Source organism: Pipistrellus kuhlii, unplaced genomic scaffold (assembly GCF_014108245.1).
Source record: "Pipistrellus kuhlii isolate mPipKuh1 unplaced genomic scaffold, mPipKuh1.p scaffold_m20_p_22, whole genome shotgun sequence".
In the NCBI taxonomy this organism is placed as follows: Eukaryota; Metazoa; Chordata; class Mammalia; order Chiroptera; family Vespertilionidae; genus Pipistrellus; species Pipistrellus kuhlii.
The window spans coordinates 2205066-2222836 of NW_023425521.1; the positions used below are offsets into that span (position 1 = coordinate 2205066).

The 17771-nt window shown below is 36.7% G+C and overlaps 1 protein-coding gene across 17 annotated transcripts in view; it reads right to left on the minus strand.

The window, feature by feature from the left end:
- The window catches only part of SPAG9 (sperm associated antigen 9), a 93278-nt gene that overhangs the window by 15801 nt on the left and 59706 nt on the right, over nucleotides 1-17771 (minus strand). For 4 of the 17 annotated variants that reach the window (XM_045586128.1, XM_045586124.1, XM_045586132.1 and 1 more), the window contains 17 exons: nucleotides 15179-15190; nucleotides 13929-13943; nucleotides 13419-13476; nucleotides 12465-12617; nucleotides 11918-11969; nucleotides 10747-10877; nucleotides 9922-9978; nucleotides 9725-9736; nucleotides 8704-8877; nucleotides 6871-7000; nucleotides 6188-6277; nucleotides 5778-5945; nucleotides 5182-5353; nucleotides 3489-3707; nucleotides 3019-3214; nucleotides 1282-1407; nucleotides 46-126 (listed from right to left, as the gene is read on the minus strand). In XM_045586128.1, the coding sequence (XP_045442084.1) occupies nucleotides 46-126; nucleotides 1282-1407; nucleotides 3019-3214; nucleotides 3489-3707; nucleotides 5182-5353; nucleotides 5778-5945; nucleotides 6188-6277; nucleotides 6871-7000; nucleotides 8704-8877; nucleotides 9725-9736; nucleotides 9922-9978; nucleotides 10747-10877; nucleotides 11918-11969; nucleotides 12465-12617; nucleotides 13419-13476; nucleotides 13929-13943; nucleotides 15179-15190 (1846 nt within the window). The remainder of the gene's footprint in view (nucleotides 1-45; nucleotides 127-1281; nucleotides 1408-3018; nucleotides 3215-3488; nucleotides 3708-5181; nucleotides 5354-5777; nucleotides 5946-6187; nucleotides 6278-6870; nucleotides 7001-8703; nucleotides 8878-9724; nucleotides 9737-9921; nucleotides 9979-10746; nucleotides 10878-11917; nucleotides 11970-12464; nucleotides 12618-13418; nucleotides 13477-13928; nucleotides 13944-15178; nucleotides 15191-17771) is intronic. The other 13 variants (XM_036450767.2, XM_036450765.2, XM_036450775.2 and 10 more) reach the window with 7 other exon arrangements.

A 17771-nucleotide genomic window follows, 5' to 3' on the forward strand; every position in this document is an offset into this window, starting at 1 on the left:
AGATACAGTATTTTTTAAAGAAAGAATTTCTAAAATAAAACTTACACAATACTGAGAATCGAATCTTTAAGTTTAATAGAATGGAGACATTTCCTCCACTGGGCTACAGATGAATGGACATACAAACTGCAAGAACAAAATCAAGACTGGTAAGGCATAGAGAACATCAAGTCATTGCTTACGTCTAATAATGACCACAGAGTTGCTTCAGGAGGAAAGAGGAGTAACATACACATTTTAGGGAAAAAATGAGAGAACGGGTAAGTCTAAGGCAGAGAAATAAGCTGCCTAAGCAAACAGAAACATATGAAGAATAAAAGCCAGAACTAGAATGCAGTGTCAGTTTCAGGCTACCCCACACTTCAGAATCCTTGGCAAAATCTTTTTAAAAAAACGATCATCCTTTTCTATGAGACTGAACTACAACTTGGTGACGACAGTAGTTTACATCCGGCAGAGGCACTCCAGAGCCTGCAGGACACACCAGCCCTCCATTTTACAAGGTTGGGAAAAATCAAAGAGTATTTCATAACATGAGATTTATATATGTGCAACTCACACTCTGTGTCCATAAGTTTTATTGGATCACAGTTCCACTAACCCACTTACATGTTGTCAAAGTAATTTCTGCTTTTGCACCACAAAGCAGAGCTGTGAAGTTGCAATGTAGATCATATGGCTACAAAGCCTAACATATTTCTTATCTAACCCGTCCTTCATCTTATAGTATTAGACCACTATGGAAAAGATGCACTAGTTACCTTGCTTAACCTTAGGAAAGTATAATTTTGTAAGACCCTCCACACCACTAGAAAGTGAACAGACCATGTAATAATGCTTATCACCCGCTAAGCTCTTAGACTGATCTGTCTGGTTTTCCTAGTAACTCTATTGAAAAGTTATGTTTGTATTTGGGTCTCCTGCAGCCAAATTCATTAGTTTAATCCTAAATAAATCACCTATATATGCATCAATAATTCTCTATCTCTGTGCTATTCAGGATCTTCTATTTCTGGATCACTCAGATTTTAAAATTTTATTAACCTCTTCTTCCAAGAATATTATATAAAGGGGGCACCATGACAGAGAAACATGTGATTTACCAATGCAAGTCCAGTTTATGAGAGTGTTACAATATAACCTTACAATTTATGTGTATGTAAAATTCTTTAACGTGTACTTTTTGTTTATACTCATGTGTACCACATTTTACATATCTTTAGTTTCTAAAGCAAAGGTAAAAGACTAAAGATACCCAACATTAAAAGAGTTGGCACTTACCAGCCATTCTGAGCGCCTAGCCACATCGTTGGTAAAAGGCTACTCATTTTCTGGGCTTCTTCTCTCGCCAGGTCTTGTTCATTTGGCAACACTGATATTTGATCTTTATATGCATCTGAGTCATTACTGGGAAAGGTGGGGCAAAAGGAAAAAAAGCTGAGTGTGCTCAGTTAGTTTTCAGGGATTGGTCATTTCTATACTTTAGTGTACGGTTAAAAATAAAAATCAAACACTAAAATTCCAGAAAAGCCAAAGTTAAATGCTTACGTTAAATATTTCAACAATTGTACCAGAAGAAAATTAACATATTAGGCCAAGACCGGTTTGTCTCAATGGATAGAGCGTCGGCTTGGGGACTGAAAGGTCCCGGGTTCGATTCCGGTCAAGGGCATGTACCTTGGTTGCGGGCATATCCCCAGTAGGGGGTGTGCAAGAGGCAACTGATCAATGTCTATCTCTCATCGATGTTTCTAACTCTCTCTCTCCCTTCCTCTCTGTACAAAATCAATAAAATATTTTTTTTAAAAATTAACATATTAGGAGGACCAAGTTGCAAACATGGAGTTAAGAAATGGTAATGAAATATAGCAGTTAATACCCAGACTATAATTATACCTATCCCTTATAGTTACTTTGAACTTTATCAGTTTCTTCTTAAAGGAGAAAAGAGGAAGGGATGATTTGTTTTAAAAACCACACACATACACAGAAAGGAGGGTAAAATATAAAGAATTTTCTAAAATAAATTAATAAGCTTGCATTTACTCCCAAGCCTTCTTTCTTTTAGATTGCCACATATATAATAAAGAGATATAACTGGATTATAAAATTCAACACAAATAAATGTACTAATTCTAAAAAGATGACTATTCTCTTTTTAAATTGACTTTTAGAGGGAGGGAAGGAGAGAGAGAGAGAGAAGCATTGATGTAAGCATCGATCTGCTGCCTCCCACATACTCACTACCAGGGAGAGATCAAGCCCACATCCCAGCATGTGTCCTGCCTGGAAGTCAAACTGGCAATCTTTCGGTGCACAGGTTGATGCCCAACCGAATCACCAGCCAGGGCATGACTTTATTCTTAAACTGACAATTAAATGTTAAGGTATTTAATTGTTCTATATACTAAGAGGAAAAATATTAAATTGCAAAAAAACATCCAGTTTAGTTAAAACCCTATCTGCAAGACCTAGAGTAGGCAAGAAAAAAAATTAAAGAATTCAAGAAATCGACCTAGATTAACCAACCTTTTACAGAAAGAGCCTAAAACAATTTGTCTTTTAATAAAATGTTTGCCAGAGAACTAAATTCAGAAAGGTCATCCAAGCCCACTTGGGAAATTGAAACAATGGCCAATTTCACTGCTGACTAGAGTGGGAGTGAGAATAGGGGTGGGGATGAAAATAGCAAGAATTATTAATAGAATGGAAGACAGTGAATACAATTTTTAAAAAATCATTCTGGAGGAGAAAATGACCAGAAAAGTTTTGACTAATATATTTTACAGATAAGATTTTTTTTCATAAACTGGAAGGAAAAGAAAGCAAATGGGGGTTGGGTGAGTATCCAGAGACAATGAAGAGGAAGGAATAAATGACAGAGTGGGAATAAGTTATAGCACCTAAGTCTGCCACAACAATACCAATTAGTGGGAATATTTTGGCTGTTTGAGGTTCTTTTGGTTCCTTTTGTGTATGCACTGATGTGGTTTCCTAAGTTATTGACCGTTTGAATACCTTGACTGATACACTGGTGAGAGGTCTTCTGGGATTTGCACTCCCAAAGGATCTGTAAAGACGTGCTCTGTGTACACGCCCGTTTGGGAGACATCCGTGTTGTCTTCAGCTGACCCTGCATTGCCTTCTGTGGCTTCAGTTGCTTCTTCTGCCGTTGGAACATTTTCATCAGTCTCACTACTTTCCGCTTCCTTTTCTAAAAAATAAATAAAACAGCTAACCATTCTGAGGTAAAACTTTTCTACCAATACCTTCCTTGTACAAACCCTTACTACAGAATTCCACTCCACCTACCCACTCTGCAATATATCCTGACACTGAGAATTAATAATTTCATTTAACAATCACTACAGCATCTTCTTCTATGTTCTTTCATTCTTGTTACTTTAAGATCTCCATTAAGTCCCTTGTGAGGCCTCCGGAGCAGGCTCCGGTGCTGTACAGATAGCAGGTGAGGAGAATGGCTTTACCTGGCGGTTTTTCTGTCACTGGAGAAGCACCGTTAGCACTGGGGGGAGTGGCACCTGTTGTCACACCTTCTGCAGAACAACCGACCACCGTGATGCCTCCCAGCAGGCTGTCTGTCTCTGCTGAGCTATTGCTTGTCATGCTGCCAGATAAAGACGCTTTGTCTACCTGGCCAGATTCTGAAAGCTCTTCTCCTGCTGGGTAGTCTGTTTCTCGTGCTCCTAAAACACAGGATAAACCTTCTTTTAATGCTAAGTAAACTCATAACTAGCTTTTTCTCCATAAAAGCAACTATGGGTTTTAAATAAGAGTGTATAGGTAAAGACAAATAGGTACTGCCAAGATAGTTTTAACATGTTTTTAAATTACCTTTAAAAACATGTTAAAACAAAATGGAAAGCAACTTAAAAATTTAAGATAATACTTCCAGTAATGCCAGCAAAAGAAAACATGAACATGTCAGAAATTATGCTTCTGCTCTTAATATGAGCTCCTAGGCAGCCAACTAATGAGGTTAAAACCAATGAAATCTAAATGTATGTAAATTATACTCATTATTTGAAATATGGACTTCTGCCTACCACTATTAAAAATTAATCAACCTAAATGTACACAGTGCCATATGTAAAAATAAATAAATTAATTAATTAAATAAAAAAATAAAAAAATAAAAAAATAAATGTACACAGTGCCTTAAGTATTAGTAACACATTTAAAAACTAAGCATTTGCAATATAAAGATAAACCTCTTCATTTTTTTAAATTTAGAAAGCTGTTTTTATTCGTGTCTCATTAACATTTTTTATTGTAGTCAAATACACACATATGCATAAAATTTGCCATCTTAAACTTATAAAAATTTTTTATTGATTTCAGAGAGGAAGGGAAAGAGATAGAAACATCAATGATGAGAGGGAATCATTGATTGGCTGTCTCCTGCACGCCCACCACTGGGGACCGAGCTTGCAACCCAGACATGTGCCCTTGACCAGAACTGAACTGGGGACCCTGGAGTTTGCCAGGCAATGCTCTATCCACTGAGCTAAACCACCTTCAGCATTTTTAAATGTACAATGTAAATGGGATTTATAATACTGTACAGTCATCAAAACTATCCATGTCTAAACCTCTCCCATCACCCCAAACAGAAAATCTGTACCAATTAAATAATAATTTGGTTCCCCAACACCACCCCTGCCTGCCCTTGGTAATCAACTTTGTTTTCTTGAATTTGCCTTGTCCAGATAGCTCACATAAGTGGGATCATATAATATTTCTCCTCTGTGTCCCATTTATTTTACTTAGCTTAATGTTTCTAAGGTTATCCATGTTGCAGCATGTATGAAAATTTCATTCCTTTTTATGTAATATTCCACTGGGTAGATATATCACAAACCTATTTCATTTTTAAACCAATGTATTTAACATCATATAAGATTTAATCTAAAACTTTAGAAAGCTTTCCCTTACGAGTAAATCTAAATAATCCCTTGGGTTCTGCCTTCCAGTCATCATCTAATATTAGCACTATTTTATTTTCTTCACACCGTCTGAAAATATCAGGTTTAGTCATTTGTTCCCAGCTTATTTTTGGTCTTCCTAAGTAGAACACAACTCCTTGAAGGGGTGAATGACTATATCTCCAGTCAAATCAGGGCCTGCAAAGGAGGCAGACGGGGCACAGCTCACTCTTACCTGGCACACTTGCTATACACAGGACATGCGAGTTGCAAACAGTGAAACTGTCTAAGATGTTGCCTGGTTGAACAGCATCAATAATAATCACTTTTGTAGCTGCATGAGTACTAGTACAGATCCAGACTAGACTAGATAATTCTTCTTGATTTTTTAACTCCTTCTGCTGTTCCTGCAGAAGCAAAGAAATTAATATTTAAAATTATATATGTGTGGAAACAGTCAGAAAGCTATGCCCTTGCAAACAGTCAAGGACAACACTATTTCAAGTTTATTTTCCGATTATTTGGAAGGCTGAAAATACAGCTGTCTTTCCACATTAATCAGCACATAAGAACTAATAGGTAAAGCAGATTAGTGATAAAATCTCGACTGTGACAGTTATTACATACTTGCGCACATCTGTCCAATCTCTGGACTATAAACATTTCAAATATATACTTTATTGAGTGTAACATATACCTCAAACTGATTGTGAAGAAGAAGCAAGGGCACAGTAATCCCAACTAGAAGTTAGACCCAGAAGTAAGTTTTGGACCAAAAGCTAAACTATTAGTCTCAGGCACCAGGAGACAGGTGTTTGTGCACACACTTACCTTCAGTTCCTGATCAAGCTTGTCTAAACTACTCTGAGATGCACTCCGCTGCTGACTGCCTTCTGCATCCAAACCAGCAACATCCTTGTAAAATACACTCGCTCCAACAACAGAACCGCCATCTCTGGTCTTCCCGCCAGATAAATTAACTCCAACAGCACACCACAGCTTTTGGAGTTCAAAAATAAAAGGAATTAAGTCACTTTTTCTCTAAAAATGTTTAGTATTTTTCACATTTTCTTTAAAATTCTAATGATTATAAATATAGGTCTTTAATATTCAAAGTATCCCAGTCTAAAATTACAAAATAAAAAATCTGATCAGCAAAAGTAGGATTTAACAATTTGGTTTAGAAAAAAAAAAATCCACCCAGATTTTAAGTAGCTCCTTTAAATTCAAAATTTATTTACCTTCATTGATGCATCTTTTTCATCTAGAGGCCTAAGGCAGACAGGCACAGGTAAATTTTTCATCTTATTTTCCCCTTGACCATTGGTTACCTAAGAATTTGGGAGGGGAGAGAAAGACAGGTGAATTAGCCTTATAATTCTTATTTGAAAGACAAAAAAAAATTAAGTGGCAATTAGGCAAAATAAATAAGATGCTATGAAATATCAGAAGACAGACTGATTCACGTATGTGGGGGAGGGAGGGAGGGTGAATGTGTGTGTGTGAGAGAGCATGTGCTGAGTTTTTGGGGGAATAGGCAATATGGAGTAGACAGGTAAAGTTCTGAACACCTGAACTGAGTTTTAAGTCAAGTGTTTGAAAGGCTCCATGCCAATGGCTTCTTAAAACGTTTAAACAATTGATGCTATTTTTCAAAAAATAAAATCTTCAAATATTAAAACATAGCTGGGTACGTAAGTTCATGCACTTGGCCACCTCTATTGACCTGTCTCCCTCCTTAGATTCAGAAACATTTCTTTTGAGCTCTAGGGTGGAAAACAGCCTGGAAACCACTACCTCCAATACTTCTCTCAATGGATGCCAAGTGCAAACAGTTTGAAATGAGTGGGTGGGGGTGTGGTTTTCGGTTCCTTCATGTCCCCGGCATTTCCCACTAGATGCCCTTACGGCGCTCCCACGTTACCTGTTTGTACTTCTGAGGCAGGCTCCAGCCGAAAGCCTGCACTCTTCCATCCTCCTTCTGAACGTGTGCCTTCACCTGACGATACTGCTCTCTCTTTTGTTCTCTGCGTGAGGCTAAACTAGCTTCAGTTCTAAAAAGAAAGGACATTCCTTTTAAAGTTAAGTGATTATATACAGCTCTCCTGCTAAAAAGAGTAAAAATAACAATACAAAATTTACATGATTTCAGATTGGTTTACTTCAGACTAAGATTTCTCCTTAAAAAGTGTTATACCATAGCTGGTTTTTTCAAGTTATTCAGTGAAAAAATTGTCCAAGTTTAACAGGTTAGTAAGCAGCCTACTGTGTTTCTCCGAAAATAAGACATCCTCCTAAAATAAGACCTAGCGCATGGAAAAATAAGATCCCCTGAAAATAAGATCTAGGACATCTTTGGGAGAAAAAATTAATATAAGACACTGTCTTATTTTCGGAGAAACGGGGTATTATATTGAACTAGTGGCCCGGTATACAAAATTCATGCATGGGGGGGAGGGGGTTCTCCCTCAGCCCAGCCTGCACCTTCTCCCATCAGGGACCTGGATGTCTGACTGCCAGTTTAGTCCTGATCTCGGGGATTGGGCCTAAATCAGCAGTTGGACATCCCTCTCACAACCTGGGACCACTGGCTCCTAACTGCTCATTTGTCTGCCTGCCTGATTACCGCTAAATACCCCTTCCTTCCCCCCCCCCCCCGCCCCCCCGCCAGCCTGATCACCCCTAACCACCTTGCCTGCAGGCCTAATTATCCCTAACTGCCCCCCCATACTGGCCTGGTGGTCCCCCAACTGATCTCCCACCCCCACGGGCTTGATCACCCCCAATTGTACCCCCCTGCTGGCCTGGTCTCCCTTCACTGCCCCTCTCTGCCGGCCTGGCTGCCGCCACCTGCCCCCCTGCCGGCCTAGTTGCCCCACACAGCCTTTTGTTCAGTGGTTACTGTGAGGGTGTCCTGACCAATATGCATATTACCCTTTTATTAGTATAGATCATTATTTCTGTCAGGTTTCAGGTTTTAGCTATATGAAAGGAAAAATTCTTAAATATTTTTGCTTCCTCATTTTTTTGGTTCATTCAACAAATATATACTGAGAATTTTCTAATGCAGGAAATGTGCTAGATAGGAGTGACTCAAGACCAATAAATCAATATCTTCTTAGAAAGATAACAGGTTAACTTCTGGATTCCATTTACTTGTTCCAGAGGACAAATATGCAAACTGATTTGGTAGGCTTTGGAGCTGTGCAGTAAAATACCATGAAAATAATTTATCTTTCTCTGGGCCACTTTAATTTTTGTGAGGAGACTTGCTTGGTTTCTTATAATTAACAAATCTCCCTGTGTATCAGACACTTTACTGATACTACAACCTATATAATTTAATCCTAACATGTCTGAGATAGGTTACCATACTCATTTCACTGACAGTGAAACTGGGGCTCTAAGAGGTTCGTGTACCAAGTTCACGTACACCTAATGAGAAGCAGAGTCAGGCTGAAAAACCAAGTCCTTCTGACACTAAAGGAAAGTAATATAAGCCTTTAGCATTTCAATTAGTATTTATCAATGCTGTCATACCAGAAAAAGGAGACATTAAAAATTTCCTTCACTTTATGAAAACAGATGCAATATTCCTAAAGTGTATTGACTATAAATAACTTACTTACAATAGCCAAGTTTCAGACATAGTTTATATATAGATTTATCTAAAACTTTACAGCTGGCTGTTAAGTGGTCAGAATATCAGAACTGATGACTTACTGAGGGCATAACCACTAGTCTGGAAAATACTTACTCTTCACTAAGGAAGTCAAAGGCTTTGGACTTATCCCCAGGAAGCTGAGATAAGGTGCTGCTTCTTTTCTTGACAGAAGGAGTAACGTGAGAGGTGGGTGCGTTATACTTCAGATTAACAGGTGGTTCGGGTTTCTTAGTAGTGTTACTTGAGGAGCTAAAAAGTCGGCTAAAACTAAAAAGAAAAAAGTGAGTATGTGTATGTCTATATATGTATTACATGTATTGTAAAAAACGATCCATCATTTCCACAAATTCCAGAGTGCCTTTACAAGGCAATGAGTTAAAAACTAGCAAAAAAAAATGTGGTCACACAGTGCAGCCTTAGCAGTAACTCACAGCCAAATGCAGACATTCAGGAAAGAGAAACTATGTTGAGCCTGGCAGATCCCTGCTCTTTAATTAACAATTTCCATAATGAAAGGAAGACGCTCTGAAGTACCAGGAACTGCTCGTAATGAAGACATAAAAGAAGATGGCCCCTTTAGCCAGTTCCTGCTTGGTGCCATGTGAGAGTGGCTGTTAAAGAGGAAGGTTATGGCATCATAGCTTAAACAGAAGCCAGTAACCAGTTCTAAAAACAGTCACAATAAAGTACTAGAACATACATTACCATTTTAAATACACATTTTCTTATTACACGCAACTTAAATAACTATTTTGACACCCACTCAGAAAGACTGATAATTCTATTAAATAGGAGATTCACCAAAAAGGGTTAAGTATTAAGCTCACTATTCACACAGTACTTCTAGCATGAACATAATTCAAGTCCAAAACCAACATACACTACTCAAACCCCACAAACACTGAACTTCTAATCTTCGCTTTGTAAAGTTTTGTACAATCACACAACCAGTGAAGCACCAGTGAAGCAGCCATTTATTAATGGAGATCCAGGTAATTATCCACTCTGAATAGTTCTGTTATTGAATTTAACTTAGCAGAGGATTCCATCAAATGCATAACCAAAATGATGCAGCTTACGATAGCAATATTTTTGTCCTCAAGAACAGCCTTACCGAGGTGGCACACTACATATCAAAAAGAAAAAGTTCAGTTTAGCTACATATCCTAAATTTAAGAAATATAGGCAGAAAGAAAGGGAAGGAGGAACTGAGGGAGGGAGGAGATACCAAATCATTCTTGAAAATAAATTTTGACTGTAATCTTGTCTCAAAGTGCTATCTAATATATTTATGTGTTTTTAGATACTTACAACTGCCAGATGCTTGACCTTTTTTTTTCCTGCATGGCTGGATTTTCTCTTGATGCTCTACATTAAAAAAGAGAGAAAAAAATGTGTTATCAGTAAAGTGTTCTAGCTGTCTAAGAACAAGGACCAAAGAACTACTAAATGCATGATATAATCATAGGACAATAAAAGTTGGAGACAAGAAAATATGTTCATAAACTTTAAAAGAACGTATATGTGTGTACTATTACTGGTAAATCTGATGTAATAGTCCAAACTCTAAAATGTGGGCAAATTAGGGGATGACTACAACTTTTCATGAGCTCCTCCTAAATTAAAGGAATACTGTAACTGCTAATCTGACCATTAGATGGCAGCATTAGAGGTGAGATTTAAGATCCAACTGACAAAGACATCAATAGAAGTCGGAAAGGGAAATAAAATTCAACAAGACCATTTTACAGGGAGACACTGAGTAAAAAATGACCGTTTCCTATTGGCATAAGAAATGATATTTCCTGACATTACTGCAAAAGTAGTGTCAATTTCTATATTCTCCTGAGAAATGAACCATTCCTAAGAAATAACAATTGTGTGCAAGAGGTTATAGGAACATTCTCGAAGAGCCCTTTACTGGCCCAAGAGACGCCCATTTTAATCACATGCTGTTGCCAATTCCAAGTGTTACTTTTGAAAGTCTCTCCTAGTAAAGAGAGCAAGGGACTTGGATCCTCAAAGGAAGAGCTCTTAATTCTGAATGAAGGAATTTCTAGGAAAAGCTAAAAACAAACAAAAAAACAAAACAAAAAACAAAACTAGAAAAACACCAGAGATACTTCTCATACAAACCGAATCATCTCTGTCCATCGAACGGCTTCCTGAAGCTCCATCAGTCTCTCTTTATACTGGTTTCTCTCCATTAGAACTCGGGCCATTTCTACTCTAGTAAACCGCTTCCTCTGGGCTGTGGGAATATCACTCTGGAATGAAAGGAAGACTACAGGTCACTCAGAGCCTGTACCTGTTTTGGTATTATCTCAGACATAAGGAAATCTTCAAGCTTTTAAACATTCCTTAATTTCTAATCTAATGGATCACTTAAAATGACCTTATAAAAATAAAACCAATAAAAAGATATAAATAATTACTTATTAACAAAAAAAGTAGACAATTTAATTTCCAAATATAAATACAGATGTTTGAACATAAAAGAAATAAAAAAGTGTAGATTTTCAACTGTAACCAAAAAAGTTAATTGTTGGCCCTGGCTGGGTAGCTCAGTTGGTTAGTATTGGGTGGGTTCATAATGTTAATTATAATGTTAAGTTACTATCCATAACTTATGTTACACATATATTTTATGTATCAAATATTGTATTTAAAAAACAAATAAGAGATTGAGGGGCACCAACTAACTATTCTGCCCAGGACACCCATATAGCTCAAGTCTGAAGCTCAAGTAGCAAGCACCTGTTACAGGAATGATAAAATAGCTACCAACAGATAGCCTAGTATGCTAATATTGGGAAGAAGCTCATATTTGTATTTTCGTATTAAGATATGTTGATGACATTTTGGGCTAGGGACCTAGTATTAAATGCTAGATTTCATTTTGTCCCCTCACCATTTACCACCCCCATCTCCACCCACTCTCTTCCCTTCATCTTTTTAATGTTTAATGCTATTAAACAATATTTATTATTAATTTTTCATATTTCTAAGTGAAAATTTGTAGCCAAACAAAACCAAAGACTCAAAATGTCCCTGTGGGTCATGAGCCTCAACATGCAGGTCAGAGCAGAGAGCAGCATGGGGAGAAGAAGCAAGTCACATGCAGCTAAGGATTGTGTATGGACACCGCATGGGAGCAGAAGCTACCCAACTCCTGACCACAGACATGCCTTCTGGCTTTTTTTTTTTTTTTAACTCTTTATAATACTCTATCCTAAGTTTAATTAGTAAGACTTCCCGCCAATACAAAACTGTGATAAGAAAAAAGGCCCCCAAAATGTAAACCTACATCATCGTCATCTTTTGCTTTTTGCCTTGCATCTTCAGCTTCTGCACGAGCTCTGGCAGGAAAACACAAAACATGTTATGTGAGCTGAGTTCACCTTTTTAAAGGATGAAAGAGTAGGCAACAAATTTTAACCACCACTAAATGATTATTTTTTGTTTCCAAACAGAGTCTTTATTTAGCTGCCTTTATTTAGGACAACATGACTAGAGCACTGGGGGGGGGGGGGGGGGGGTTGTGGAGAGGGAAATTACGTATTAAAAAAGGTGGGGTGAAAGAAAAGGATGTTTCTAATTTCCTATTAGCAATATTGGAATAGTTGTTTTAACTTTTTTTCACATCATGACAAATACAAAAATGCTAATATTCAGTAAATGGGGGACCTGCCCACAGCAGAGGCAATCAGTTGGCGCCTGACCCTGTCCCAGGCAGTTCCTGGTCCTTCCTGGTTTGAGAAGGGTGACGGCATCAGTCTCAGGGCTATCCTTATAACGGGTGGAGGCTCACTGGCTAAGACTGTTAGGTTTAGAGCAACACAGAGAAAACTTACTTCCTCAGCTCTTCCTCCAGTTCTTTGTTCTTTTCCTCCAGCTTTAATTTGGCTTGTTTCACAGCCTCCAACTCCCCTTGCAGCACATCTTTCTCACAGGTCAGCTCATCCACTTTTGCTATCAAATCATTCTTCACCACATTCAAAGCATTTCTGAGAAACACATTTCAAGTGCATCGTTACAAATAAATATTCTTCCCATCCTTCAGCTTATTCTTTTGCAGACTGAAGTATACACAATTGTAAAGCTGAATAACTGAGTACTTCAAAGGCATTCTACCTGATGTCGTTTGTGGATAAATGTAGCATCCATAAGAGTATTGTTGTTAATAAGTTCTGAAGATATTACCTAGTCAATAAAGTAAAATTAATTCTTATATCTACCTTTAATAATTAATGAGAAAAAAGTATGCACTAGAAAAAAAAAATCTGCGATCTATTTTCCTTTTGGGTTCAGTGGGCGTAGGAGTTCATTACATATTCCGTCTGTTTTGGATATACACAAATGTTCCAACGTTGCTGACACAAAAAATTAACAATGTAGCCCAATGTTTTTCACTTGACTCAGGACCCACCCTACTAAACAAGATGCCAATGTGCTTGAGGGCCTAAGACCCACAGACTGTACCTGAGAACCTACAACTATAGTGGAAACTCAAAATAGGTGAGCTGGGTATAGAGCAAAACATTTTTGCAGAAATATTAACAGGAAGCCTGGATAAACTGCACAGTGGAAAAATAAAAATCTCTGCAAACAAACTGAGCTACGAAAACTACCTATCCGTAAAATTAGGTCCCATGATGTGTGTGTATACACACACACCCATACACAGAGGAGAATAAGATGGGGTAGCAAGACTGCATTAGTGCTGTGTTAAAATGGAGAAATGTCATTGCCTTAGACAAGAACAAAATTCAACATCTTTCCCTTATTAAAATTCTATATATACTTACTTGGTTTCCAACAGTTGTGTATTTTCTAATATAAGATTCTCAACTTCACGACCCATTCCTAGGGGGGGGGAAAAAATAGGATAAAAACTTTGAAAATAAATTTATCAAATATTATGTAACTATAAGCTATTGTTCCAAATTTTGTAAATTTTATCTTTAGTAATCTCATTTTGCCTATAATTTATATTGATATATCTACTTGAGTGTATTATAAAACTATAATTTTCCATTACAAAATAATGCTAAAGACTTTGCTAGTTAATTCTTTATAAACATTAGTCTGTATTTTCTCAAAATATTTCAAAAGGATCAAGACTCTTCTGCCAAACATTACAAAATGTAGCAGCCTTTGGGGGGAGAAAAAGGAACAGCATTAACATGAATCAGAAGTCTTTTCCAAATCATAGGCTGGTATTTTAGGCTTTTGCTGAAAAATTAGACCTTATTCATAGAGAACAGGCAGAAACAAGGCCAAAGAAAGACGAAACCCCAATGCAGATGAAACCTTACCAAAGAAATTATGTTCTTAAAGCCCATGCATTCCATGTAAAGCAAAAACAAAGAACAAGAAACGTTTTGTATAAGAAACAACATGAAAATAGACGGTTATATGTAAAGTTTTATGCATGATATGAAAACCATCTGGAATCACAATGCCATGATTTAATGCATAATGATGTGCAAAAGAACAGAAATTACAATGATTTCCTTCATTCATAAGGATGCTCAGATAGTAGGATAGAATTAAAAATAAATGCTTTACCAATTCTGTTACATAATAAAATTGAGTATAATTAGATTGAAAACCTCAGATCAATAATATACGTTTGCTTCAAAGTGTTAATGTTAATGAGAACGTTCAGTTGTCACTTTACAGAACCGTGTTTAGTAATTTGGTGAGTCCTCTAAGTAGGCAGGTAGAGAGCACTCAATGCAAGATCCAATGTAGTTATCTTTAAGAAGAAGAAAACTAATTTATTACTCATAAGAAACAGAAGAAATAAAAGAACACAGTAGGGAATGTATCTCAAAGTCACAAAAACAAACAAATTAAAAAAGCAAAGAAAAATCCAAACTCAATGCTCACTTACCCTAAACTAACGTTAGAAAATTATATACAATGGGAGAAGCAATATTCATAACACAGCCAAAGAGGATGAAAATATATCTAAAGAAAACTATGTAAAAGAGTTAACATGTGTCCCCCCCCCCCCTTTTTTTTTAAGGTAATACTTCAAATGACTTAAAGATAATTTAATATAAAACCAACCTCGCAATGCTAAAAATTCAATGTTTATATATGGACTCATATTTTGTCCATATTATAATTATCTCAAGTATTCTTAAAGACCAAAATACTACCACCATGAAGAATTAAATATCAAAAATAGTGTTTAATTATCTATATATTTTCCAAAAACTGAAAATAAAGAAAACCTAAAAAAGTTTCTACATTCCAATCCAAAATGAATTTTGGCAAGATATGTGAAAATATTTAAACACTAATATTAACTTTTCAATAAATCTATAGAGTCAGGAGAAATAAAGTTTAGACTTATTTTAAGAAGTTTATATAATGACCTTGTTTGCTATAAACTCTCAAGCCTATAGGGAGATAAGCATAAAAGCTGAAATTATGTGTAGGGCACAAAAAAATAGCTGAGCAGAAAAAAAATGATGAGAAAGCATTAAATGAGAACAGCAGCCAAGAACACCTTGCTTAAAAAGCAGTGCATTAAAGTATTTAAAAGCATACACACCAGAATATTCTCCTGGGTAAGCAGCCCAAGAGAAAAATGAAAGAGAACTTCAATTAGATTGTTTTTCAGAAAGCAAGATCTCCACTCATTTACTTCAAAATAAGAGGAGACAATAAAATTGAAAAGATGTGTAGAAACCACTGACAAAACACAATAAAGTATAAATATTATAAATATGAAAAATCAAATTATGTATTATATGGGAATCAAGTCCTATAAGGTAGGCCCTAAAGTTTACACATTCCTAATGAAGAATTCTCTTAAAATCTAGTGTATAAATTTAATATAACATCAAAAAAATTGTTCAAGATTTTTATTTTGAAATATATCAATAAACAGTAACTCATAACCAAAAGAAAAATGTAACTCGAAGTGGCTCCATTTCTATTCAAGACTTCAACCAAGCATAAACTTAGGTCTAGCATATTTGGAAGCCTTACCTACTAAAACAAGCAAAAAACTCCCTGGTAGTTTTCAAAATCACAGACACCTCATTTGATTTTTACCTTTGAGTCTCAGGTTGAGTCCATAAATGGGTTTCCAGTTTATCTATTAACCTCTTGAGAAAGTGCACACAATTTTATTCAGTTCTGTACAGGCATTTCCCCAAAAGTACACTGATTTCTTCAGGAAAGGAGTTTTAACTCCAAAAGATGGAGACTCACAGAGTCAGACGTGAAACTAAACTGTTAGAACTGTTTAAGAATGCATTCACTTAGCTGCTGTGCAATGTAGGGAAGACTCGACAATGAGCAAAAGACACAGCTGTCTTGGCCACAGTGAGCTTATTGTCTACTCAAGAAGAAAAGTACCAGGTACATAAAAAAATTTACAGTAAAATATGAAGAGTGGCATAATAAATACAGTGCTATGAAAATATATTTCAAATTAAATTAAGTATTTAGTTTAAAACATTAAACATCTCTCTCTCTCTCTCTCTCTCTCTATATATATATATATATATATATATATATATATATATATATATTTCAGTGAGGACTAAGATTTAACATAGGATCAAGGTAGAATTCCTAGGGAGGATGTTCCATTTAAGCAGAGCCCAAATAGAGGCAGATAACAGTTGTGTGTTTTTTAAAGAAAGGAAACAAACAATCATTTGCGATTGGTTGTAAGATTGGGAGAGATCTAGAATGGAGACCTGAGTGGTGGTGAGGTGGCTCATTCACTGAGTTAGTACAAGTTGGTACAAGAAGAGCCTTGGGGGACAGGACAATAAAGATGAGATGAACTGGGCTGTAGGCATATCAAGTGTAAAGCTCTACAAATCACCTCCGCGGTTTGAAAGTAACAGTGTGGGCTCTACAGAAAGATCTTAGATGAAGATGAAAACTTTGGAACAATCAGCCATGAAAGCCAGGAAACAACAGCAATGGGACTTCCCAAACAAAGTAGCAGCCTGGGGCAGGCACACTGGCCGCTGAAAGATGGGCAGAGAAGGAGGGCCTGCAGAGAAGAGACTGAAGAGAGTGCAGGGCAGCCTGCTATTCCAGAAAGCCAGCAAAGACAGTTTTAAAGACAAATGCTGTGTGAGAAGTCATGTGAAATAACAGAGAAGGAACCATTGGACACAGCAAACAAGAGGCTGTCTAGGGCAAGGCAAGGCAAGGCTGGGGAGAAAACCATTCAGACTGCAGCCGACTGAGATGCAAGTGGGACTTCTGCTAAAAGCAGCCACACTTCTAAGAAGCCTTTTTTGTTCACTGATGTAGCATGGCATCCAGAGCTGTCCCAAGCACATAGCAGACACTTCATTGATATCGCTGTATAAAAGTGTGACTAAAAATGGGAAAAGAGTCAGTGGCAGTGGCGGTAGCAACTAAAGCTAGAGAGTCAGAGGAGGGCAGTGTTTTTATCTTTAATAGTCAAGAACTGAACATGTTTCAATAATAACATAAAGAAGTTAGTAAAGACGGAGAAGTAGAAAATACAGAAAATCCCAAAAGAAGGATGTATGAATGTGTAATTTCCAAGTTCTAGAGTGTGGCTATGGGAAATACGTGACTAGAGTGAATGGAGAAAGAGGTCAATAAAAATAGTCAGGGGATGAGATACCAATCAAGATAAAGGACAAAACGTGAGGGATGGTTATCTCTTTTAAATTATTAAAATCAGAAAAAAAGTAAATTAAGCACATATATGATTACAAAAAACTTTATAGCTTCAAACTAGAGAGTTTTATAATAATACAGTAACTAGACAAATGAATAATGAATTATATAAATGGGCCGAGTACTCACTTAACCCTGGGCCCATTAACGAACCTGGGAAACCATTTTTGTTAGTTTAGCTTTATTCCATTTAGCGAGTACTAGGCCTCAGCAGCTGTCACTGAACTGCACAGAAGAGAAGCCATGAACAAATATGTGCCTTGGAAATTTTACTTATCATTATTGATCAAAAAGTGTTCATGTAGGCACAAGTTGCTACACTTATGATAATATTTTTATATTTTATTTTATTAATATATTTTATTGAGTTTTTACAGAGAGGAAGAGAGTGATAGAGAGTTAGAAACATCGATGAGAGAGAAACATAAATCAGCTGCCTCTTGCACACCCCCTTACTGGGGATG